This window comes from Equus asinus, chromosome 22 (genome assembly GCF_041296235.1).
Source record: "Equus asinus isolate D_3611 breed Donkey chromosome 22, EquAss-T2T_v2, whole genome shotgun sequence".
Lineage (NCBI taxonomy): Eukaryota > Metazoa > Chordata > Mammalia > Perissodactyla > Equidae > Equus > Equus asinus.
This window is the reverse complement of record NC_091811.1, coordinates 52,488,551-52,513,790: the sequence shown is the minus strand read 5'-3', so window position 1 is coordinate 52,513,790 and position 25,240 is coordinate 52,488,551. Positions and strand designations below refer to the sequence as shown.

Below are 25,240 nucleotides of genomic sequence, written 5' to 3'. Positions count from 1 at the left end.
ACATAAACAAACATAGTGTACAAACTCTTATCACAAACGAGGCCAGTCGACAAAGATGCTTGCCAGATCTATGCTGAAAAAGCCTCAGAAGCGTAAACGCTCTCAACGACTACCCTTAGCCCATTGCTCCTCAAAAGTTCACCAACGACCAGCCACCATTTGGCATCTACAATAATTTTAAGTTGATTGAGCCGCGAGCTTCACGGCCTAGCTGCCGCTGTGAAAGGCCATGCTTAGTTTTACGACACGGGAGAAAAGCAAAGGGAAAGTGTCCTCGGTTGGACCGTGTGTCCAGAGACAGACAGACGGGCTGCGGCCATTCCCCACTCGCCTTCCTCGCTCCTCGGCTGCACCTCCCCACAACCGCTTCGTGTGTCTGTGCGACTCGTTTGCCGTCTGTCTCGACTGTAAGCGCCATGGGGGTAAGGGCCGTTCCGCCCTCCCCGGCGAGGCGGCCCGGGCCTGGCACCCCAGGACGCCCGGTGCGCTCGGTGGGCTCCCTGGGGAGAGAGCTGGTCTCGGGCCCCGCTCGGCGGACTAGGCGCGGAGGCCAAGGCCACGCCGCCCTCCCCGCGGCTTCCCGCCCTAACCCCGAGACCTTCGACGGAGGGCGCTCGCCTTGGGCCGCGGAGGGGCGGCTTCAGAGGCGAAAACCAGCCCGCGGCCGGAGGGCTCCGGTTTTAATCTGATTGCGGGGCGGGAGGGGGGAGGAGACGACGACTGAAGGGACACCGCGGGGCCGCGGCGCGAGAACCGGAAGCGCGCGCAGCCGGGGCAGCGGGCAGCCCCTCCCCCTCCCCCCGCGCGCCCGCCGCGCCCCTCCCCCCCCCGCCGCCGCCGCCGCCCGCGCGCGACCCCCACCCGGCGCGCGACCCGGCTCGGCGTCCCCGCCGGCGCCGCGCCCCCGCGCCCGCCCCCTGTCAGGGGATACGGGGGCACGTCCCCACCCCCGCCTCCCGCTTACCTGTGGCTGCCGCCTAGCCGCTGTCCGGGGCGGGAACTTCCACTCCCCCCTCCCAGGTGGATCCGAATTCACTACCCACTTCCCCACCCCCACACGCGGCGGGGGACGTGCCTCTTTCTCAGGGGTCAGGCGGGGCGGGGAGAATCTGTGTCACTCAACAGCCAACTGTCCTAGGCTGCCGTTTCCTCGGCAGTCAGGGCCGCCACTAGCGGCATGATCTACACCAGGCCGGGGGCGGGGGAGGGAAGGGGGGCAAAACTGAGTCAGTGAGCATGGGGGCTGAGGTGGAGGCGGTCCCTCCGTGCGGGCCGCCGTCCGACGTCACCGCGTTGCGCACGTGACGCGCCGCCATCTTGCGCCGGCTTCTGCGGAACTGAGGGCTGTCTGCTGAAGGTGTTGCTGTGGCGAGAGTTGGAGGTGAAAGTGGCCTGCGGTTCCTTTTCTTTTCGGGAGCTCTGCCCCGGCGCCTCCCACACGTCTTCGGAGGCCGTCACCAGCTCGGGGGGTCGCGAGGCCGCTCGAATTGGGGCTGTTTCCCTCCGTTAGTGACGCCTCTCCTCTCAGCTCCCACTCGCTCTGGGTGGTCAGGCCCAGCGCTGTCGTCCCTGGCCTTGACCCCCGTCTCACCTGTCCGCTGCGTGTTAAAGGAGTGACTTGAAGGACGGAGGCTTGTCCTCAGCTTCTCTTGGTTCACCCAGACTCTTTCTGATCCCGTGCAGTTGCGTTAAGAGTTGTATCCCTTATCCCATGGGAAAGGATTTTCTACAAAGACTTATTCAGGAAAACACAAGGTGCCGGTCCGGTGTTTTGAGCACCACTCCGTGTGTCACGCCGAATACAGATTTACCCCAACTGTTAAACGATTTAGAAAAAGCTAAAGACAATGGAGTGTCGTAAAGTAAAATGTTACTCTGTCATTTTAGTACATTGCCGAAACTCACAAATATTTTTCAATGTGTGCCTGCCTTTCTGGAGAAGGGATTATGCATTAGTACGAATTTTCTCATTAGGATGAAATTTTCCATTTCCTTGCAAAATGTTGTCTTATGGCTTTATAGTGATAATAAACAGATGATAAATGATAAACCTGTTAATATGCTCTTGACAAAATAAAAAGTTCCCGGAATTTTTCTGATATTTCACCAGTTTGAGATCTCCAATGTAGGAAACTGGTTTAGTGGATAGAGCCCTTCCTGAAAGTTTTCACCTTTAGGGCCAGATAATGTGATTTAAAGCTCAAGAGTTAACTCTGAGTTACTCTTAAGAGCTCACTAAGGTTTAGCCATTGTCATTTACTCAGCAAACATTGTAGACTCAAGTTAAAACAAGTGACTGCCCCTGTTTTAGATTTTTCATCAGGCAAATTACCCCAACCTCTCTAAGCTTGTCTTCTCATTATCAAAATCTGGGAAAGGATAATACTCAGCCCGTGTCCCAGCATTATTTAAAGAATCAAACTGGTAAATATCATAGGAAAGCAAAGTGCCCTATAAAGGTAAGGAGTGGAGAAGAGGTTCTTGGATATCAGCTTTTCTTGATTAACAAGGTCCAGCGTCAGTCATTCTAGAATTTAGAATGTTAATGGCTGGAAGCAGGTTGTAAATTTATTGTTCTTTTGCATTTGGTGGTTTCTTCAGTAAAAGAAGGATTGGGGGGACTGAAAAGTGTTACCTTCAAAAGAAACAATTTTACTGAAAGTTTCAAAATGTGAATGGGCTGCTCCCTGTTAAGCTCCTCAAACACCTGTAAAGCATTTTAAGTCTAAGTCAAATATTATGCTGTGCTACACTGCCAGTCACAGTATTTCCACCATCCTTGTTTGTTTCTCACGGAGGTGTCACGAGCTGTACTTACCACTGTTCTGAACCTGAGGAATAACTGTAGGTAAAGAAGAAAACATCTTGGTTATGATGTACACAGTTCTATCTAAATAGTAAGAGTCCTATAAACCAAATGGACGTGTCTTGACTTTAGAAGTGAGGGAATAAAGTGAAACAAACCTATCTTTCAACAGCCAAATGTAATTGTTTTAAAACAAACTGGTCAAGCCAGGGATGGCACCTCTTTGGCTCTTCTGGTGCACCATTTTCTCGCTATGTGAGAGAGACGTTATAATGAAATGTGCTTAATGATACTACCTATCCCATAGAGTTTTGTAGATTGAATGAGTTTAATACGGGTAAAGTTAGAGCCATGCCTGGCAGAGTAAGCGCTAAGTAAATGTTGGATATTAATTTGGAAGATACTGTAATGTAGCTACTGGAATTTGCGCTAAAAACCATTAAGTGGCCACATTTCCTGAGAAGCCTCCTGGGTTAACAGAAGGACTGAGCTGGAGTGAAGGACTTGAGAACCGTGAAACAGGGTCTGGACCAGCCCATTTCTCGAAAGGCAGAAATTATTTAAAGCTAATAGATGTAGGTTTTGTGGTCTAAAATGTAGGCTTGTTTTTGTTTCTTTTTGTTTGTTTTGTCCTTTTTTAATACTCAAGTCTAAACACACAGGAAAACTTAACCAGGGATAGGTCCTAAATGCCTGCAGGGGTTGTGTGAACTGCAACCCAACAGTTTCAGCTAACACTCCTGAAACAGAGTTCTCCCAAATAACTTAGCTCTGAAATTGTTTGTTGCCTCATGTTAGCTATGCCAGAGATGAATGCATAGAACTAGTCTGTGAGGCCCTTGGAGTAGTGGACAACTGCAGGGCTGTCCATCCACCTCTCCTTTTTATGGGAACTTCTCACAGTCATCCATATCTTAGCAACAATGGGCACTTGATCCACGCTGGGCTATCAGAGTCTCCCCTGTGGAGATTTGTCTTTGGACAAAAATTAGTCTTTCTCTAGGTAAATGGACCTAAAGCTTAGGAGCTTTGTAATGAGTCTCTTCCATCTGCAGATAATGCACATGAGTTGAGAGAGCAACCCAGGGGCTTTCTAGGCCCGGGTTCCCAAAGCTGCCTGAGACACAGCTGCCTGCCACAGCCCTTAGGTCCCATGAATCACCCTGTGTCCTTGTAATGAATAGCACTTTTCCATTTAAACTAGCTTATTTTGATTGCTGTCATTTCTAGAAGCCTAAGTAATACACCAGCATACAGGAGAAATAATTTCCTTGTGACCTCTTCCCCTTCTCTGTACCCCACCACTACCATCTTAGGTCTAAGCTATCATTTTCTGCCTTGTATGTTATAGTGGCCTCTAGCTGGTTCCACTAGTAAAACTATAATGGACAAGTCCTGGTTATTGTGTTCGTTGGATTGTATAAGCAAACAAATTATTTACCTTCAAGATTGTGATTACAGAGTTGTGGCAAGACAGCTTGGAATTGAAATCCACTTTACTGGAGGAACCTGCCTGGTCAGAGCAGCCTGCAAGTATCACGCACCTTTGTAAGTCCCGAGGGAGTGAGGCGGAGTGAGGTTGAGTGAGGCTTTGAGGGCAGGAGAGTCAAATCCTTACCCAGAGGACGTAAGTCTGTTCACATGACAACAAATCACTGGCCCTTCCAGGAGGAAGAACCCCAATGTTGTCAACTTACTATCAAGTGGCCAGTTAGTCTCCTGGAGAAATAATGCCACATTGGGAGCTCAGTGTTGGTCTCTGCCAATGTTTAGTTGAAGATTCAGAGATAGCAGTAGCTACATCAGCCTTGGTAGGTGGGAGTCCATGCTATTGGGCCCTTGCTTAGCCTCCATCTCTGCCACTCTGGCTACTCTATTCATGTGCTCATTGTGTCAGTTTTGAGCTGGTCAATAGCTGGCTGACATCAACCAGCCAAGTCATTTTGTCTATTTGGATGTTCAGTGTCTCTCCCATGATGGATGCTTTTTAGTGGGCATTGACATGTGAAGCAAAGATCTTCATACTTTGTCCTCCTTCCCCTATATCCATCCATATACCTCTACTCCAGACATTGTTGTATCCAATCTTCCAGTCTTTTTCCCTTCAAGACACTGACCAACTGGCCAAGCCATTTGCCACTGCCCATGAGTGCATATTCTCACTTTGAGCCACTTCTTCCACACAAAATGGGCGATCACTTTAATATCTGCCCATTGGGAAGATTTCCCTTGCAACTCCCTTTCAAAGTCACCTCTGAGAATAGCCATACCCACCCATAAACCACCCATAAATGAAACTTGGGCTTTTTCCACCTGCCTCAGCAGGACCCTCCGACACCTCGCCCTATGTTCCATTGTGGCCATAGGTATGAGCTAAGTGAAGAATGCTGGTGCAGCTGTAGTGGGTACCATGGGGTTCTTGGTTGCCTGCTCATGCAGATTGCGTGTGTCCTCTGATCCCACTTATGCTTCATCCCAGGTGTAACATTTCCATCTTATGATGGATTGGTGCTGGGCTCATCTGACTTTATGACTTGATGTGTCTGGCAGAATCCAGCCAATGATGGACAGTTCCAAATGCATAGTCACTTGGTGTCCCCTGGTCAAGTTCTCCATCTTCACCATGGCCCAGTAGCACACTAGCAGCTGTTTTTCATAAGGCATACAGTTCTCTGCTACAGCTGGCATGTTCTTACTCCAGAATTTCAATAGCTTGCATTGTGATTCTCCCACTGGGTCTTGCTATAAACTTCACACTGCTACTTTTCTGCAATATATTGGATATGCCGGATCATATGTCTCCAAACCTTACTCAAAGCTGCACCTGGTATATCGTCCACAGTAGCATTACTAGGCATGTAATGCATTATCTCCAGAACTTGAAGAAGCCTACCAAGGATTGTGCTTCTTTCTTTGAGAATGGGAATGCAAGATACAGTAATTTGCTTTTTCTGTCTTAGGGGACATGTCAGCATGCCCCTGATCGCTAGACTTCTGAATCTTCACAGAGTTTATTTCCCATCCCCTGGATTATGTGTGGCTTACCAAGACCTTCGGTGTACTAACCACTTCTTGTTCCGTCTGTCTGATCAGAGTGATGTCATGTAACATAACTCTGGGGCAAAACTATAAACGTATATTCTTGTCCCTTCTGTGTGAATGTGAACTACTTCTGATTTTCTTTTTTTTTAAACTTTAAAAAAAATTGAGATATAATTGACGTATAACATTATATTAGTTTCTGATGTACAACATAATGATTCGGTATATGTATATATTGCAAAATGATCACCACAGTAAGCCTAGTTAACATCCATCACTATACGTAGTTACAATTTTCTTCTTGTGATTTTTTTTCTTGATTGGAATGGAAAAGGACACATTTGTCAAATCAATGCCTACATACCATGTACCTGAGACCATGTTAATCTGATGTAGCAAAGATATCAGATCCAGTACAATAGTTACAATTGGGGCTATTATTTGGTAGAGCTTGCAATAGTGTACTGCCATCCTCCAGGGTCCATGAGTTTCTGCAGCAACCAGACTGGTGAATTAAACACAGCTTAAACAAGGACCGCCATCTCTGAATCCTGACACCCTTATGGGTGGCACTAATCTCCACCATTCTCCACTGAGATGCAATATTAATATTGTTATTGATTTATCTTGGCTGGGTTAGCCGCAGTTTGAGAGGCTTCCCCTATTTCCGGACTCTCAATTCTATTCCATTGATTGATAGGCCTATCCTTATGCCAGTACCACAGTGTCCTTATTATAGCTTTCTAGTAGGTTTTGAAATACTGGAAGTGTGAGTACTCCAACTTCGTTCTTCATTTTCAATATTGTTTCGACTATTCTCAGTCCCCTGCAATTCCATATGAATTTTAGGATCAGCCTATCTATTTCTGCAAAATAAGTGGCTGGGATTTTGATAGAAATGGCATTGAATCTGTAGATCAATTTGGGAGTATTGCCATCCTAACAATATTCAATCTTACAGTCCATGAACATGAGGATAACTCCATTTATTTAGGTCTTTAGTTTCTTTCAATGATTTTGTAGTTTTCAGTGTACAAGTTTGCACTTTGGTTAAATTTATTAAGTGTTTTATTCATTTTGATGCTATTTTAAATAACATTTGTTTTTAAATTTCATTTTTGGAATGTTCATTGCTAGTAAATAGAAGTAAAATAGATTTTTTATATTGATCTTGTATTCTGCAACCTTGCTAAACTCATTTAATAGTTTGTGTGTGTGTATTCCTTAGGATTTTGTATATACAAGTCATTTAATCTGTGACTGCATGCCTTTTGTTTCTTTTTCTTGCATAATTGCCCTTGATAGAACGTCTAGTTCAATGTTGAATACAAGCGATGAGAACAGACTTTCTCCCCTTGTTCCCAATGTTAGGGGGAAAGCATTCAGTTTTTCACAAGTGTGGTGTAAGCAGTGAGTTTTTCATAGATGGTCTTTATCAGATTGTGGATTCACCTGCATTTTCGTAGCATAGTTTCACTGGATATAGAATTCTGAGTTGACGGTTTTCTTCTTCTTGCACATTATATCATTCTTTGTTCTTCTGGCTTCCATTATTTCTAAGGAGAAGTTGGCTATCATTTGTATCATTGTTCTCCTATATGTAATGTGTCACTTTTCCCTGACTTCTTTGAAGACTTTTGCTTTATTGGAGTTTAGCAGTTTGCCCATGATTATCCCTAATGGTGGTTTTCTTTATATTTATACTCCTTGGAGTTTCTTGAGCTTCTTCAGTCTGTAAATTTATGTCTTTCCAAATTTGGGAGCTTTTGCCATTATTTCTTCTTCAAGTATCTTTTATATCTCATTCTCTCTCTCTTCCATCTGGAATTCCAATTGCTAATATCTTAGACCACTTGATATTTTCCCACAGGACTCTCAGGCTTTTTTTTTTTTTTTTTTTTTTTTAGGAAGCCTGGCCCTGAGCTAACATCTGTACCAGTCTTCCTCTACTTTGTATATGGGATGCCGCCACAGCATGGCTTGATGATTGGTACATAGGTCTGCACCTGGGATCCGAACCTGTGAACCCTGGGCCACCAGAGTGGAGTGTGTGATCTTAACTACCACACCACTGGGCTGGCCCCTCAGGCTTTATTATTTTTTTCTTCATTCTTTTTTCTGTCTGTTCTTCAGATTAGGTAATCTATTGATTTATCTTCAAGTTCACGTATTCTTTACTATGCCATCTTCAATCTGCTATTAAGCTCATTAAGTCCCTGAATTTTTCATTTCAATTATTGTACTTTTCAGCTCTGAAATTTCTATTTGATTCTTTTTTATAGTTTGTTTCTCTGCCATGTTCCCCATCTGTTTATCTATTGTGTGTTTCCCTTTAAATCCCAGTAGATATATAGCTCTTGACTGCTAATCACAACATCTGAGTGGAGTGATCTTGTGGCTGGTATCTATTGACTGATTTTCTTTTTCCTTGAATATGAGTCATATTTTTCTGTTTCTTCACATTTCTAGTAGTTTTATCATTGGACTGGATTATATTGTTTTACAGAGTGATTTTTTTACTAACTTTGTAAGATGAGTGGTGACACTTTCTTTTCTATATGAAAAGGGGATTATCTGTTCCTGTGTGTTTGGTAAAATTCAGGTTTTCTATTTCTTGAGTGAATTTTCAAATTACATAGTTTCTAGAAAATTATCCATTTCATTTAAAATTTAAATTTACTGTAAAATTATAATAATCCCTTAAGATTAAAAAAATACCGTTGTGTTACCTACTGGTGTGTGTGTGTGAGGAAGATTCGCCCTGAGCTAACATCCATTGCCAATCCTCTTTTCTTCCTTGAGGAAGGTTAGGCCTGAGCTAATATCTGTGCCAGTCTTCCTCTACTTTGTATGTAGGATACCTCCATAGCATGGCTGCCGAGTGGAGTAGGTCCACACCTGGGATCCAAACCCATGAACTGGGGCCATCAAAGTGGAGCGCACATAACTTTAACCACTTGGCCTCGGGGCTGGCCTCCTATTAGGTTATTTTTTTTTTCTGATTTTGTTGAGCCTTTTCTATTTCCTTTATTTTCTATTTATTAATTTGTTTTTCTTTTCATTATTTCCTTCTACTTTCTTAGAGGGTCCTTTTTTTCTTTTTTTAGTGGACAACAAATTTTAGTCTTTTTTAATAAATACATTTAATGTAAATTTCCCTCTTATATCTGCTTCTTAGGAGTTCCCATTATTTGCAGATTTCGTGTTATATGTTGTCAGCTCTGTCATATTTATTTATAGAAATTATCTCAGAAATGAGTGTTCATCTTTGTAGACTGAGAATGGAGGTTCAAAGAAGTGAATGAGATCATCAGGCCTCTAGCAACTTGCTACTATCAGGATCTTGCCTCTACCCAGTTTCATTTGAAAAAATGTGCTTCCTTCTCTCAAAGGCTAATCCTCTCACCTGTTCTCTGGATCCTGCCCCTCCTGCTTCCTCAGTGACCTTACTTTGTCAATTATCACTCATTGCTGTATTTGGAAACTTTCTCTCTCCACTGGCTCTTTCCCCTGACAGAGTTATATTTTTCTTTCACCTTTAAAAGTCTCCCTTGATTCTCTGTCCCTCTTTCAACTACCCTCCCATCTCTGTCCTTCCTATGCAGATAGGGCTTCTGGAGAGTATCCTCTGTCCAGTCACACTTCCCATCACTCCTCTCCTGAGCCAGTTTTCTGGCTTCTGCCTCCTCAGCTGCAAGTGAAACCACTCTGACCAAGGTCACCAGTGTCTGCCTAGTTGCCAGACACAGCAGATGCTTGCCAGTCCCTGTTTTACTAAGCTTCATCGTAGCCTTTGGCATTGTTGATCACTTCCTCCTCTTTAAAACTATTCCTGCAATTTCTATGCGCATGCTCTTTCTTGGCTTTGCCCTTTTCTCTCCAGTCATTCCTTCTCTTTTGTGGACTATTCTTCCTCCCCGAGCCTTTAAATGCTGCTGTTGCCCATGGCTTCATTATTGGTCCTTTTCTTACTCTACACGATCTTCCTTGGCAATAGCATCCACTTCACGGCTTCAACTACCACTTTTAAAAGGATGCCTCCAAAATATCTAGCTCTTGGCCAGAGCTCTCCTGAGGCAGACACCTAAATATTCAGCTGCCCATTGGACCTCTTCACTTATGGGTTCCACAGGACCTTAAAGAGCATGACCAAAATGGAGCACAGCATCTTCTTCCTCGAGTCTATTCCTCCTCCTTTGTTCCCTATATTGGTAAATGGCCCCACATCTACCTAACTCCCCAAGTCAGAAACCTAGGAGTTATTCTGGATTCCTTCTTCCTTACCCTGAATATTCAGCGGTTGAAATCTTACCATTTCCCAGGTTTGCACACACTGCCCTCCGTCTCCATCCTGTCACTGCCTTATTTGCAGGGCTCTTGCTCTGTCACTGCAGTCCCAACTGGTCTCCCCACCTTGGGTTTTACCTCCCTACCCACACCAATCCATTTTCTATATGATTACCAGAATAATCCTCTCTGTTGCAAATCTGAGCATGTTATTCCCTTGCAATACATCCCTCGTTGGCTCCCTTTGGCCTTCTGGATAAAAGTCCAAAATTCTTAGCATGATACACAAGGCCCTTACTGATCTGTCCTTCGCTCAAACCTCCATAACTATCTTTGACTTTTCTCCCTTCAAACTCTACAGCCTAATAACAAATTGCAGTTCCCAGAATGTGCAACTCTGCCTTCCCGTGTATTGTCTTTATCTAGCTGTTTCATCCTTCAACACTCAGTTCAGATGTTACCTTCTCCAGCACATATTACTCACTATTCTCCCTCATCATTGGATTGGGGGCCTATCCTACCTGATCTCATAGTCCACCTCTACTTGTAACCCTTACTGTATTGGTTTTCCTGTATCTCCTTAAGGGCAGTGACTTGATATTTTTCACTCTCTAGCTTCAGTTCCACAGTGCCTGGTGCCTGTGGGTAGACGCTTGATAAATGTGTGTCAAATGAGAAAATGTTCTCAGCTGCCTAAAAAGCTTGGACCATAATTTAAGGACCAGTTTCAGTGTCTGAGAACATGCACAATTTGATGAACTCCCATCAAACTTCTTGAAACCAGGAAATGGAAAAGCAAATGATCACTTTAAGAAAAGCGGAAATCCAACCCAATGACAGATTAGAAAAAAATTAAAATTTACAATCAATAGTTTAAAACTACCAAATGCCACATAGGTAGGACGAATACTAAGCTATAATTTTTCCTGACAGAAGGCTTCTTAGTTTTCAAAATGACTCTCTACTGTTCCTTGATCTTGCCTCCTTTTATAGCACTGATGGCTATAACTTTGGATCTCTGTGTTCATTTTCCTTAGACCACTCGAGCTACCTTTGGGTCTTACCATCTGAAGTTAAATTTAAAATCTATCAATTCCAATTTGTCAATTTTCCCATTGTGTGAAGCATTAAACACAATCAGGCATCAATATTTATTAACACAAGACAAAGGAAACACATTCAATGAGTTAATAGAACACTGTCCAGCCAGATGTTAAATTTAAAAATGTATATCTAGTCTAATTTCAAATAAATAAAAAAAAACCTTTATACATAATTACACAGTACTATCGTTTGAATTTGACACTGGTAAATATCTTGACAGAAAGTAAACAAACAGCATTTAAAACTAAAAAATTAATCTTATATCTTTACACTCTCTTCCTCTGGACAAATAACATGGCCCATCTACATATACCTAAACCAGAAATGTTGTATGAATGAGAAAGAAAGGCCTGTTGTGTATTTGGAGTACTGCAGCTTCTGGCTCCAAACACGCTTGCTTTTACATCAAAGCAGACAACAAAAACAACACTAAGGCATAGATCATGTTGGAGTTTGAGGGTGAGGTGATAACTCCTCATTGCTTTAGTCTAAAAGATTCCTGGAAATTCAAGGAAAGTAATTCATTTGGCCAAGATATTGAGCACCATGCTTGGGGCAGAGACCTTAACAAAAAACCTAAGGCCTCAGGCCCTTTGTTGATTCAACAGAAGCAATAAGCAAGCATTGCCCAAGGACTAAAGTTAAGGAGACACACTCACGACCAATAGACAGGCAATGGTCCCTAAACAGCCTGAGGCAGCACAACTTCAGGAGGAAAGGACTTGGTACTCATGGGACCAGGGCCCTTTGAGGCAGGAAGTAAATAAAGACTGCGGATTCACTGATGCCCATTAGCATGCTGGTCACTGCCTGGGTCTCACTGATGCAGGAGATGGCATTTGTGCAGCTCTAAGAATAGAATCCCTAGGGCCTAGGAATTTTCCTGAGGCAGCCCCTTCCTGATCTACTTCAGTTACTTCTGCTGAGAGGCAGAAAGAGGTTCAAAGACTTTCAGATGAATAGATTTCTCTTAACTCAAATGGAGACTTGCTGTTAATTTCGTTTTCTCTTTCACAGGCATAAAAACCCAAACAGAATGTGTTCCAGAGGATTGGCAAGGCTGATTTTATCAATAATGGCCTTCTGTGACTGCCTTAAGAGTCAGTTCTACCACAAAGGTTCTACCTAACATGGAAAGAGCAAGAGAGTTGTGTCATCAAGAGAAAGTTTTCTTATCCAAGTCTGCAACAGATGAGGTGTTAAATCTGCAGATGACCCGCAAACACCTCTAAGGTAATGACTGGACTCTCTTCCTCTTCCAGGGGGTACTTTACCAGTGTTACTGATGAAGTTCCCCAAAGGTGCATCTCAGCTTTCTTTCCTCCACTAGCATATTCTGGCTTTGGGGGATATGCAAAAGATCAATAAACAGCCACAAGGCAGAAAGCAAAAACTAAAGATAAATCAGAAGCCTGAGGAACTAGGAAGCTAGGTGATCAGCCCCTAAGTAACTGGCAGCTGCCGCGCTCTGAGATTAACGGAGCATCTTATCTGAAGGAATGAGCATAGATCGGCACTGTCCAATATTGTAGCCAGTAGCCACATGTGGCTACTGAAAACCCGAAACATGGGTAGTCTGAATTGAGATGTGCTTAATACACACTGGATTTCAAAGACTTAATATGAAAAAAACAAGTGAAATATCTCATTAATAGTTTCTTATATTAATTCCATATCAAAATGATAGTATTTTTGATATATTGGGTTAAATATATTAAAGTCAATTTCACCTGTTTCTTTTTACTTTTTAAAATGTGGTTACTAGAAATTTAAAATGACAGATGTGGCTCACATTCTATTTCTAGCAGACATTCTAACTTGGGCAGTAAGAATTATCAAAGCAACTCATAGGACAAACTGCCTATATATTTTTTTTAGAACTTGTGGATTATGGAGATAGAACTATTTAATCCTCAGGATCCCTTGCTTTGTTTAGTGAATCATTAACAAGTGTTTTAAGAAAATTACTTTTCAAATAAGCAGGCTGTTTTCTCTGCAAACCAAACCGGTGCTAGTCACTGGGATTTCTTGCCCCCCGGCAGTGTGCTTTTTCTGCACTTCCTAGAACCTCTCCCATCACGTGTAAATTAATTTCATCCAAAATGTTGAAAAGAGATCTGGAACTGGAAAATGTCTTGAGGTCCGCCCTCTGTGGAGAATGAGTTGGGGGGAAAAGAGGATTATGTAAAAGGGATAAAGTGGCTTTGGGTCACAGACAGTGTAAGGGCAGCCCCCGAGAGGGCTGCCATGGCAAAGGGTCTGGTCTTTGCATTATAAACCTTATTTTCAGGGTAATTACAAGTCTTAGAAATTGTTTAAAAACATATTTTAGTTTACATGATGTTACAGTGGGGTAAATAATATGTATTATTAAAATAGCCTAAATAAATATTTACACAATAGACCAGAGTGGGTCAAAGAGAACCATTCTGATTTAACAAGTTAACTCTGTTCACTTTGAGTTTTTTTTAATTTTTAAAAATATTTCTGTAAGAAAAAAATAATAAAATTCAACTATATTCAAATACATGAAGTATCAGACCAAAGAAAGGAAACCAAGCCGGAGGCCAAACTCAGTCCCAGGCTCAGTCCACTTGGCCTGGGCACCACAGTTATTTCAAAAGAGTTTCTTGCATACATCATACTTCCCCTATTTCAGCATAAGCGTGGCTATTTTGGCAACCCAATCTGGTCAGTTTTGAGATGTGTAGTTATGTGGCCTTATGCTTTCATGTGACTGTTGATCCCACTGCCTTCCCAGCCTGTCATTCTTTTTCTTAAAATCCCTGCATCAATTGGAAGAACAGAGGACACTCTTCAGTTTTCAGAAAAGAGAAGCTTATATGTATAAACTGTAGACAGAGTTTACAGTGGACCTGGAAAAAGAGGAAATTCTAAATTCTTACGTAGTCACTCTCAATTTGAAAGACAGTTTCAACACTGGGGGCCAGAGTGAGTTATTGTGGTTCTTTAGAATAGGGTGGGATCTAATGAATCTTAGCTTTTTCATAACACTTTGATTTTTAAACTGAGATTTTTCAGCTTGTAGAAACACGCTGAATTCTTAAAAGCTTAAGCTGATTCCGGGAATGCAAGCTTTAAAAACAAACATAGGCAGCTTTAGTTTATAAAATACACCAGCCAACAGAGACAGAAAATGTGCAGCGAAACCTGCAAACAATTTGCACTTTTTAGTTACCTATTCAGTTATACTGCATTAAGAGAATATTGAAATTCTCTCAAAGTAGAACTGTTTCTACTTTGGTGGTTATAACTATACAAGCCAATTCAAATTTTTAGCTGAATTATGTGTATTCTTATTTACATGTTTAAAACACTGGTCAAAATGTTTTACAGTCAAGAATTATATATATAAAGTAATTTTCATATTCAGTGGGTTATCTGACTTGCTTATGGGTCGACTGAAAGTAAGGTGAGTAGTTCCATGTTAACAAAACCCGCAGAATGTCTAGCTATGGTAAAATGGCAAAATACAGTACAGAGCGGGGAACTGTGTAACTCAGACCACCCCCTTTATGTGAATTCATTAAACTCCCTTACAAAATTCTAAAACAGCATTAGATAAAAATACAAGTATATAAACAGATGAAAAAAATGTAACATGCATGTAATTGCTTTAGTAACGTGCTGCTCACGCTATGTCAAAGCTCATGACTAACAGACGGTTAACATTTTTTTCATTTGCCACCACAGAATTCCCCTTTCCTGTGTGTCGTGTGATTGTAGAATCCCACAGGATGAGATGAAATATATAATGTAGCCATCTCAGCTTATTTCCCATCATTTGAAAGCTTGCTCCTCATCACGGGTCTTTGGTCCTTGCGGTTTCTCAGGGTGGCCCCTGTGATCCCCACAAGGCTGGTTACATGTTATAAGCCACGTAGATGGGGTCTAACTGGTCAGCTAGGAAGCTGTCACGGAGGTGCATCCTCTGCTTCTCTCCTCTAGAGTTGATGGGGATGACGCCCGGGTCCACCACAACTACAACGCCAACGATGAGGTAATGCTCTTCCAGGACCACATTTGTGACTAAAGGAACCAGATCGAGGGCTTCCTGTTCAGAGCCACACAGCTCCACAACCACCACAAGCAAGTTGGTCCACGTGAACACGGCACTGAAATTTGAAAGACATTCAGTTATATGTCATTACATTTACCAGTCATCTTTTACAGTGTCTGCCCAAGACTGAACCCCAATTCCCTGAGAACTGCCTTCTTTGCTGGATTCAACCAGAAGGCTAGCAGTCACATCTGTGACATAGAACCACTCCCCTCTGATTACAGCTGAACCAGCCAAAATCTCTTGAGAATTTGGAAGTGTGATTGAAAGTTATTAGCTGGTCACTTGAACTGAGGACGTGTGGACTTGAAAAGTTCTGGGCTAGCCAGGTGTCCAGGGAAGCACAAAGAATGGCTCTTCAGGGAGGAGAGAAAAGATGAAGTGGATGCCCACGTGGCTCTAGAGAGTGAGACGATAGTGGTTCCTGATGGCCTTGTTTTTACTTTTTTTTTTGGTGAGGAAGATTGGCCCTGAGCTAACATCTGTTGCCAATCTTCTTCTTTTTGCTTGAGGAAGACTGTCAGTGAGCTAACATCTGTGACAATTTTCCTCTATTTTTTCTATGTAGGACACTGCCACAGCGTGGCTTGATGAGTGGTGTGTAGGTCTACACCCCAGATCCTAACCTGCAGACCCCAGGCTGCCGAAGTGGAGTGCACAAACTTAACCACTAGGCCACTGAGCTGGCCCCTCTACCTTTCTTGAGATCCACAGTTAGATACTTTTAGGAACTTCTGTGATAACCAGGTATTCTTTCCATTAACTCTTTTTTACTTTTTGTTGAAGAGAGTTTCTGTTCTTTGCAACATAAGACCTTTGACTAAGATAATATTCTTACACCCATCAGGAAGGGAGTTGGCCTGGCCTCATTTGAGCTTAGTGCCCCACACAAGTGTCTCTGCTGTTGTGCCATACAAGTGCCACAAGGTACAAAGTGAGTGCTGGGTTAGAAGGTATGACCTGATATGCAGTGTTAAACTGCTTTAACAAACAGAGTCCGATCATTAAAGAAAAATGTACACAATATTTGGTTGCATCACCAGTCGAATGTCTGAAATTAGAGGGTAGCCATGGCATTCTGCATTATTCTCATACCCCTGGGCGGTGTTCAGGTCTGAGGAGAGACTCTGACCAAAGCAAGAACATTTTTAGACAAAGAAGCATCTGGAAAACATGAGCAACCATTAAGAGAACTGTGGCTGTTTAGCATGAGGAAGGACACATTGACTTAAATATGTAGGAAAGAAACTGGATGGATTCTGCATTGTCAAGAATCCAGAAGGAAAGCCAACAGGAAAAACAGAGTTTTAATTTTAAGGAATTTTAAGTCAATGTGAGGTTGGATGATCCTTTGTCAGGGATAAGGTAAGGGGAATTCCTGCACTGAGAGGGAAATCGGATGAGATGATAATGATCCTTTTCATCTGCTTACCATCTAACAGTTGACAAGCACATTGTCATTTGATCCTCCCAATAATCAGGAAGTGGCAGAGGAAGCATTTTACAGATGAGGGAAGCGGCCAACGTAGGCCTGTAAGCTGGGTGTTCTGACTTAAAGTCATGGTTCTTTCCACCACACGAAACCGACTTCTAGATACAGGTGATCAGTACTTCCCTTCCAAGGGTGAGAGTCTATCACTAGTGAGGACTCAGCTCCACAGTGGTTCCTCAGCACCGGTCTCAGTGTCTCCACGGCTCGTCTGCCACAGCAGACGGCACACGAAGCAAGAATGAGTTCGTTTACTTTCTTACTCCCCTTGGCATTCTCTGTGTGTAGGAGGTATTTGGTACCGACGGCTGACTACTTGGATCAGTTTTAACTGACACTACAGCTGAGGTGGGAAGCATGTTCTGTGAGGGGGCACTTACCATTCAGCTATGCTCCTGTGGATCCGAGACACTGAGGTCTCGATATCGATCGGGTGGTATCGCAGTCCTCTCAGTTCCAGCGTTTCATCCAGGGCTCCCACCACATACAACGCATCGTGACGCTCTGACAGAAGGGAAGAGAGAAAGCTGGTTCCTCAGATACACTGAGTGCAGTACAGTGGTGGCTGAGAGCCCAGGGTTCAGGCTGCCTGCCTCGTCGCCTGGCTCCACCACTCACCAGCTCTGTAACCGGGCAAACCACTTAAGTTTCTGAGTCCTGCTTCCAGGATAATAACAAATGGCTGCTGTGAGGATTGAATGAGATAACCCACATAAGGGAGTTAATGTGATGCCTGGTACACTGTAGATGCTAAAACATTAGCTATTATTATTATTACTGTTCTGTGCCAGGAATTGTGCCAAGTGTTAGGAGACAAAGACGACAAAGCATGATTCCTGCTCTGAAGATACTTACTGTCTAGTGGGGGGAACACACACACAAACAGGCGTTCCGTCCTAACTCAGTGAGCCCGGTGATGGGGGTGCACAAGGTGTGAGGAGAGTGGAGGACACCCCCAGCTCAGCTCCGAGTTCAGGGAGGGCTCCTGGGAAAGCTGAAGCCAGGCTGAGTGTTTAAGGATAAACAGGAATTAGCCAGATGAAGGCTGGGGGAGGGGAGGGCAGGGAGGATTTGAGACGGAGAAGAAATGAACATGTGTCACTGTTTCTAGACATCTTCAAGGGATCCAGATACAAGGAGTAGGATTATAGAATATGGGGAGATGAGTCCTGGTTATTCACAGGCTTGTAATCCGGCTAGGACACAGCAGAAATTTCGTTCTTTTTTTGGAAAGATTTTATGCATATACAAGGCGACATGGTTTATGTCTATATAGATACTGCATTATGAAGAACAGAGATGATTTTGCTAGATCTACTGAATGCACTGTTTTCAGGAAAAGGTAAATTTCCGAAAAATTTAGCAAAATAAAGTGGTAGAAGCTGTGGGAGAGAGAAGGATGAGGAGGTCCAGCAGAGTCCCATCATACAAGAAGAGTTCATAAAGATTGTAATAACAAAATGACAAGAGAAACACAGTAGTTAACAATGAGTGAGTGCTTTCTATGGGCCAGGCACTATTCCAGGCACCTAAATGCATCATGTCATTTAATCTCACATTGTTGCCACGAGGCAGGAAACATCATCACTCCCATTTTCCAGGTAGAAAACTGAGAGGTTCAGTGATTGCCCAAGGTCACACAGCAATTGGCAGAGGTAAGCTTCAAAACCAGGACACCTGGTGAGGGACGCCTCCTCCTTCTCCAGTATGTTATCCTGCCTCCCCATGAAATCTGGAGAAACTATGGATGCTGGATGGTGCGGAACAGATGCAAGGAGCTAAGGAGAAATGACCTGGCCCCATTCACGCCTTTGAAGTCCAGTGAGTTATTCGTAGCCATTCTTCAAGTGCATGATACAGTTAGTGTTGGGTATTTTTAAATGGCTATTCATGCCATCAAGAGGAAGGGTTGAAAGCGGATAGCAGTGAAGCCATGACAGTCAAATAGACAGAGGATGACCAGAGCCTTGCCAAGAAGCAGTCTCGATCCGACATGAGACACCGAAAGGACGGAGCGCTTCAGCCAGACTGCTCCTCTGTACTGACTCCCCCCTCAGGGATTCGGGCTGTTCCTCCTGCTCCCAGAATGGTGCACAGGGAGGAAAGGAGCCAAAGGATGAAACAGCAGTCACAGGAGCTTGTCCAGGGGCTGGCGTCAGCCCCACCGGGGCTGAGGGTCTGTGTTCTGCCAGGGGCATTGACTCATCATCAGGCCATCTCCATGACTGCCCGGCCAGCTAACCCACAGGTCAGGGATGCTGACGTGGTGCCCTGGGTGCTTACTTCCTAGGTTCTCTTCCTGGGGCAAAATCTTACTCTGGATGAATATAAATTCACGTCTGGGTTCAAGAGTCGTCCAAGGGAATAATTAAATACACACACTCCACAACCCAAGGGCAGGCTGAGGAAGGCCAGAGAGCCCTACTGGCTGAAACGCAAAGTGGGACGTGCCTGCCCCACCGAAGGGGGAAGAGCTGGTGGGGAAAATACCTCCAGTGGCTGCTGTGAGCTCAGTCCGGCGGACGAAACCAAGGTATCCTGTCCGAGCCCAGAGCGTCTGAGCAGCATCCCCAAAGCTGAGGCGAGTGTTGAAATGATCAGCTTGAAGAGTCTCACTATCGTAGATGGTGTAATAGCCACTGGCCGTATGGGGACTGTTCACCCAAATCTACAAGAAAAGGGCAGTGGCCACATTTTACCAGGAACATACGACTGTATCAATTCAATTCTCTTGGGACTGATTATTATGGTTTTTGAATCTCATTTTTATATTAACAACACAACTGAACAGTAAAGGCAGCTGACATTTATCAAGTGTTTACTGTCTGCTGAACAGTGAGGTAAGTACTTTATATACCTTATCTCCATCAATCCTGACATATATGACATGACAATATAGTTTGTACTATTGTTATTCCCTTTTTATAGATGAAAAACAAGGAGTTGGGGCCGGCCCAGTGGCATAGTGGTTCAGTTCAGGCACTCTGCTTCAGCAGCCCAGGCTTCGTGGGTTTGGATCCCCGGAGCAGACCTACACACCACTCATCAAGCCATGCCATGGCAGCATCCCACATAGGAAATAGAGGAAGACTGGCACAGATGTGAGCTCAGCGACAATCTTCCTCAAGCAAAAAGAGGAAGACTGGCAACAGACGTTAGCTCAGGGCCAGACTTCCTCACCAAAAAAACAAAAAACAAAAAACACCAAGGAGTTAAGTAGCTCACCTAAGATACAGAAACTAGGAGATTCATACCCAAGCCTGTGTGGATGCAGAGGCCATGCTCCTAGCCACCACGCCACATGGCCTCCCTGGCTCATTTCTCAGCCTCTTTCCGAGTTCCACAAATGCATCAGGGGGTTACTTCTGTGCTTCTGAAACTAAGGTATAAAGCCCCCAGGAAAACACTACAGGGTATTTGAAACAATGGTAATCATACTAGTGTTTATTGAGATCTCATGTGACAGGCACTGTTCTATGTACATTACAGATACAGGTACCAATACCGTCAACTGTCATACAGTTCTACTGGGAGGGCGAGGTAGCTGCAATTATTATTATGGATGAGGAAACCGAGGCCCGGAGAGGTTAAGTAACTTGCCCAATATCGAGAAGCTGGTACCCAGCAGAGCCCAGATCAGCTGGCCCCTGCACCTACAACACGCCTCCCCACAAGCTACGGGATGAAACATCAGTGTCTCTTAAAGATCTGGGGGAAGAAAAGCTAAGTCTCTCAAAATATATTTATACTAATACAAAAATGGATACATTTTGGAATAGAATATAAAATTTGCATGAATTTAAAAACTCTTTGATTTGTGGCTCTTTCAGTGCCAGCCCTCAACAGGCGCAACAGGTGGGACTGGCCCTTGTTCCTTTCCAGCTCAGGGAGCGTCAGTGGGCCATCGGACTAGTTCTAGTTTGGATGCCTAAATCGCCTCGTGAGCCTGGTCTCATCTGCCCCTTCTGCCCATTTCAGTCTCGAGCCTTACGGAGACAGACTAAAACTCTTTTGGAGGATGAAAATTCACCATGAGGGAAGAGCCAAAGCCACGGTTTCACTGACGTCGTGAGTGTGAGCCCCACAGTCTTCCACTGCTGACTCTTCAGAGCAAAGGTGAAAACGGTACCTACCTCTCCAAGGTGAGAGTCTCCCACGGGTCCTTTGGTCTCGGGATTAACAATAACCACTTTCACTCCAGGCAGGATCTAAGAATCAAAGGGAAAGCACAAAGACTGGGTTCAATGAATCTAACGACCTCTAGGAAATGCACTGACCTGTTCCCCCTCCCCCGTGAGGTGGGCGAGTGCACGCAGGGCAGGAGCTAAGGAGTGGCACCCTCTGGACGGTCCTCAGTGAAGACCAGAAGTCTAAGATTCATCCTCAAAAATACACCAGGGAACCAACCAGGCTAGCACCTCCTCAAAGGGATGAGAAAGTGCAGACCAGAACCATGACAGTAAGAACCTGCAGAAGAACTTAACCACGTAACGGCCTTTCTGCATGATCTGTCTCACTCACTGCAGTGACGGCAGTAAAGCCGCTTAAGGCAGAACGGGCAGCAGGGAGGGATGGCCTGAGACCTGGCTCCAGTCTAGGGCCAGTGCAGGAGTGAGAGGGGCTTGAAGAGTAAGAGGATGGAGGCAGCTCTCAGGAGAACGGAAGGCCATCACATGCCTGCGAGCTCCCTCAAGAGGGAAAAGCAAGAAACAGGTGCTGGCTGAGAAAATGGCTCAGGGTCTCTGGTTACCTGTATTCTGTCCCTTAAACCTCCCATTTTATCTTGGGTTTCTAGAGCATGCAGTTACTTGAGAAGCCTCACAATGATTACCTGGGCTCATGCATATGAAACCTGAACGAAGGAAGAGAAAAGACCCTTCCCACTGTCTGGGCCACGCACTGCAGCAAACCTCCCGAGGGGCCCAGCCGCTAGCTGAGGCAGATAAGCTCTGACAAGATGATAAGAAGATCAACTGAATTCCACTTCGAAGAGTGAAACTGGAGTTAGCTCCCCAGGGAGCTGATCTGCTACTGGCCATGTTAGGCAGGATCCCTCCTGTCCTTCCCAGTTTTCTCCTGTGCTTTTCAGAATGACTGGAAGGGATGCTGAGGCATCATCATCATCTCTTCAAAACGATGAGAACCTTGATAGCTTAGCTGACGTTCTATCACCCTTAGTAAATTGTTCAAAACTGCTACAGACTGAACATTGTGTCCCCCCCAAATTCAGTTGTTGAAACCTAATCCCCAGTGTGACACTATTAGGAGGTGAGGCCTTTGGAAGGTGGCTAGGTGATGAGGGCGGAGCCTCATGAATGGGGTTAATGCCCTCATGAAAGAGGCCCGGAGATTTTCCTTGCCCTTCGGCCATGACAGGACACAGCGATAAGCCATCTGTGAACCAGAAATCCCTCACCAGAATCTCCTGGCACCTTGATCTGGGACTTCCCAGCCTCCAGAACTGTGAGAGATGTTTCTGTTGTTTATAAGCACCCAGCCTACAGTATTCTGTTACAGGGCCTGAACGGACTAAGACAATAACTAAATCTCTCCTTCAACACTTTCAAGCCTCATCCTAATCTAAGAAATCTTATCCCCATAGACAATTACTCTCGAGTATCTTACTCTCTTCTGCATTTTCTGTTTCAGCTTTAAATACGTGTATGTCTTCCCTGATCTTAAACCACATCCCCCTATCTGACACCCTATTTTTCTCCTTGTATCATTCATACAGATAGAATTGGCTCTTTTTAAGTGTCGTTCATCTCTCCCCCTTGAATATAACAAACGTTGAATTTGCTGCTTTGTCAAATAAGACTAACACATCAGCTGGGTTTTTAAAAAAATTTATGGAAATTAAGAAAGTTCAAATCTAGTATTCTTCTTGTCTATGTACCTATATGAATTTGAAAATACTGGCTAAGTTGAAACTGTTGAATTATCTCCAGATTTCAATTAAGTCTTGCCCTGGGTGCTAATACATTATATTGCTTCAGTTTTCTTTAAAATGAACCGCTTCTCCCCAAAGACCACCTTCCCAATGGTTAACAGAACAAATTACCTTTCCAGATTCTGAGAGGAGCAAACTCTGGGGGGCACCCCGTTCCACCAGTCGAACCCTGCAGGAGAACAATATTTACTATACAGAAGCCTTTTAAAAACTATTGCATCATGTCTGCCACAGCTACGCACTGCCTTCCCAGGACCTCTGATTTGTCCCTCCTCCTCACGCTACAGCAGAGATTCTCAAACTCGGCATTACTGACATTTTGGGTCAGATAATGTTTTGTTACAATTTTTTGTGAGGGGCTGTCCTGTGCCTTGTAGGACGTTTAGCAACATCCCAGGCCTGTACCCACTAGATGTCAGTAGCAATCCCCTTGTGGTGACAACCAAAAATCTCTCTAGACTTGTCAGATGTCCTCTGGAGGGCAAAATCCCCCCAGGCTGAGAAGCCTTGCACTGGAGATGCTCTACTTGTGCGGGCGGGGCCAGCCCTGGGGCACAGCAGCAACACAGCCCAAGGCAGTGGGACCAGGAAGAGGTCCTGGAGCCCTCGGGCCAGGTGTTCACCTTGGAAGCTGAGGAGGAGGAAGGCTGTTCTCCTGGGGTTCAGACAAAGCGCCGTTTCAGAAACCCTCCGCGGCCTCATTTATCTTGTCTGTCCCAGCTTTTATTTTTAAACTCCCACAGGAAAGAGTCTATCCATTTTAGTTTAATTTATATCAGATGTCACAAAGTACCTTTACACAGGCAGGAACTAAGTATTACATTTTAATATTAAAGAACAGTGCAGCAACTGTGAGAGTTAAAGCTTTCTTCTTACAAATGTAAATCTTATCAGGTATTAACAATGAAAACAAACCCTTCCCTCTTCCCACCCGCCCTGGGAGATGAGGGAGAGGCTGGCCTTCTCGAGGCTCAGAGGTCTTAGGCTTCGGAACTCTAACAGAGAACGAGCATAATAAATCCACTGTACCTGTCATGTCTTAGTGATTTCAGATCTACATACACAGTAGTTGGATCAGGCCCTGAGGTTCCCTAAAGAAAAATAAATCAATGCATTGTTTATTTAAAATTTAAATGGATTATATTTCCATATTTTACATTTTCAAATCAAGAAATAGATAACTGAGCCATACACATGAAAAACCCAAACTCTATTCAGAAAGCTTGCCCTCTCTTCAACCAGATGAGGCGGGGTTGCAGTCAACGCCTGAAAGAGACTCGTGGCCTGGCTTTATTTTCTTCCCTTTCCTTCCTGGGGAGGGTGGGCCAGAGGCTGCTCACAAGGACTAGAGCAGCACCGAAAGGCTCCCAGGCTGAGGAGGGTCCTCATCCCAGGACTCAAAGCGAGGATGAGACAGGCCAGCATCCACGGGAGTTTCAAAGCCAGCACTGGCCTAAGCTGACAGCAAGGGGCCCAGGAGGGGGCTCCAAGGGTAAAGCATCATGATGCTAATTCAAAGTCCCTTGACCAGTCACAGAGGCCCTGAGAGCATCCCCCATGTGTGCCACCTTTCACTCCCACTCTTGGCCATGCCTGTATTTACCTTATTAGCCTCCAAGCTACATAAGATCAGACTCAGTTTTCTGTTATTTCAGTTCCTTTTTTGTTATTTACCCACCGAGAATAACATAGCAAAGTTGCCATCTGGCTGGAGAAAAAGAATACAGGCTTATTTGTGCTTCCTTTGCAAAAAAACTTATAAAATATGGAGGAGTCAGAAAAACAGAAGCTAAGTTATATAAATAAAATTCTAATAGGACTCAGGAATCTTCTTGATTCATCGTCATGGACCATAAAACGACTACTAAGAGTAAACATTTACATTGGTGTCAACTGTTGGGCATCGCTCCCAGCACGTGGCACCTAGTAACTCAGTGATTCTACAGAATGACCCTGTGAAGGATGATACTATTATCTTCACCTTACAGATGAGCAAAATGAGGCCCAGCAAGTCCAAATAAAAAGCCCACAGTCCCACAGGCAGTAAGTGGAACCACGGCTCACACCAAGCAGCCAGGCTTCGCAGCCTCTGCTCTGGAGCACCACACATTCCTCCTCCATTTGTCACCACGCGAGATTTCATGACAGTCACCTGTAAACATATCGCTACATTGACTCTTGATCCAAAAGTGGTGCTGACCGCCCGAGGGGACAGACCGATGTCTTTAAAGAGCTTGGAGAAGGACAGCTGGAGGGCAATGCGGGGCCGCTCCTCAGCCACCACCACACACGTCCGGATGCAGGAGAGGTTGATTCCCCTGGTCTGTAAGACACCAGGCACAGGAGCTGAAGTTAGTGGGGTCACAAAAGACCTGAAGAGGTAGGGCCATTGCTCTGTCTTCAGTGAGGAAAACCCAAGGAACTGTGTATTCTCACCTCAGACATCCAGAGAAACGACAAAAGTTTTCAGAGGGAAAACAC

General features: G+C 44.4%; 2 protein-coding genes and 1 long non-coding RNA gene across 25 annotated transcripts in view; 1 reads left to right on the top strand and 2 right to left on the bottom strand.

Annotated features, from left to right (window-relative positions):
* ATF1 (activating transcription factor 1) overlaps positions 1-1,290 on the bottom strand; it is a 46,242-nt gene extending 44,952 nt beyond the window's left edge. For 3 of the 14 annotated variants that reach the window (XM_044755948.2, XM_070494894.1, XM_044755952.2), the window contains exon 1: positions 965-1,290. Coding sequence is in view for 4 of the 14 variants with exons in the window: in XM_070494889.1 (XP_070350990.1) it covers positions 332-418 (87 nt within the window). In the remaining 10 variants the exon portion in view is untranslated. Of the gene's footprint in view, positions 1-331; positions 490-598; positions 790-964 lie in introns of those variants that run through there. The other 11 variants (XM_070494889.1, XM_070494895.1, XM_070494896.1 and 8 more) reach the window with 10 other exon arrangements.
* Positions 247-22,684, top strand: LOC123279848 (uncharacterized). Of its 2 annotated transcripts, none has more exons than XR_011497098.1 (5): positions 247-422; positions 12,257-12,472; positions 15,209-16,067; positions 20,788-20,951; positions 21,605-22,684. It is a non-coding gene; the product is annotated as an uncharacterized lncRNA (long non-coding RNA). The 2 variants fall into 2 exon arrangements; XR_011497097.1 differs by having other exon boundaries at positions 15,209-19,649.
* DIP2B (disco interacting protein 2 homolog B) overlaps positions 11,273-25,240 on the bottom strand; it is a 208,434-nt gene continuing 194,466 nt past the window's right edge. For all 9 annotated transcript variants that reach the window (XM_070494879.1, XM_070494881.1, XM_070494880.1 and 6 more), the window contains 7 exons: positions 24,912-25,082; positions 23,789-23,850; positions 22,871-22,928; positions 20,943-21,017; positions 19,300-19,477; positions 17,190-17,313; positions 11,273-15,375 (listed from right to left, as the gene is read on the bottom strand). In XM_070494879.1, the coding sequence (XP_070350980.1) occupies positions 15,123-15,375; positions 17,190-17,313; positions 19,300-19,477; positions 20,943-21,017; positions 22,871-22,928; positions 23,789-23,850; positions 24,912-25,082 (921 nt within the window). In that variant the 3' untranslated portion in view covers positions 11,273-15,122. The remainder of the gene's footprint in view (positions 15,376-17,189; positions 17,314-19,299; positions 19,478-20,942; positions 21,018-22,870; positions 22,929-23,788; positions 23,851-24,911; positions 25,083-25,240) is intronic.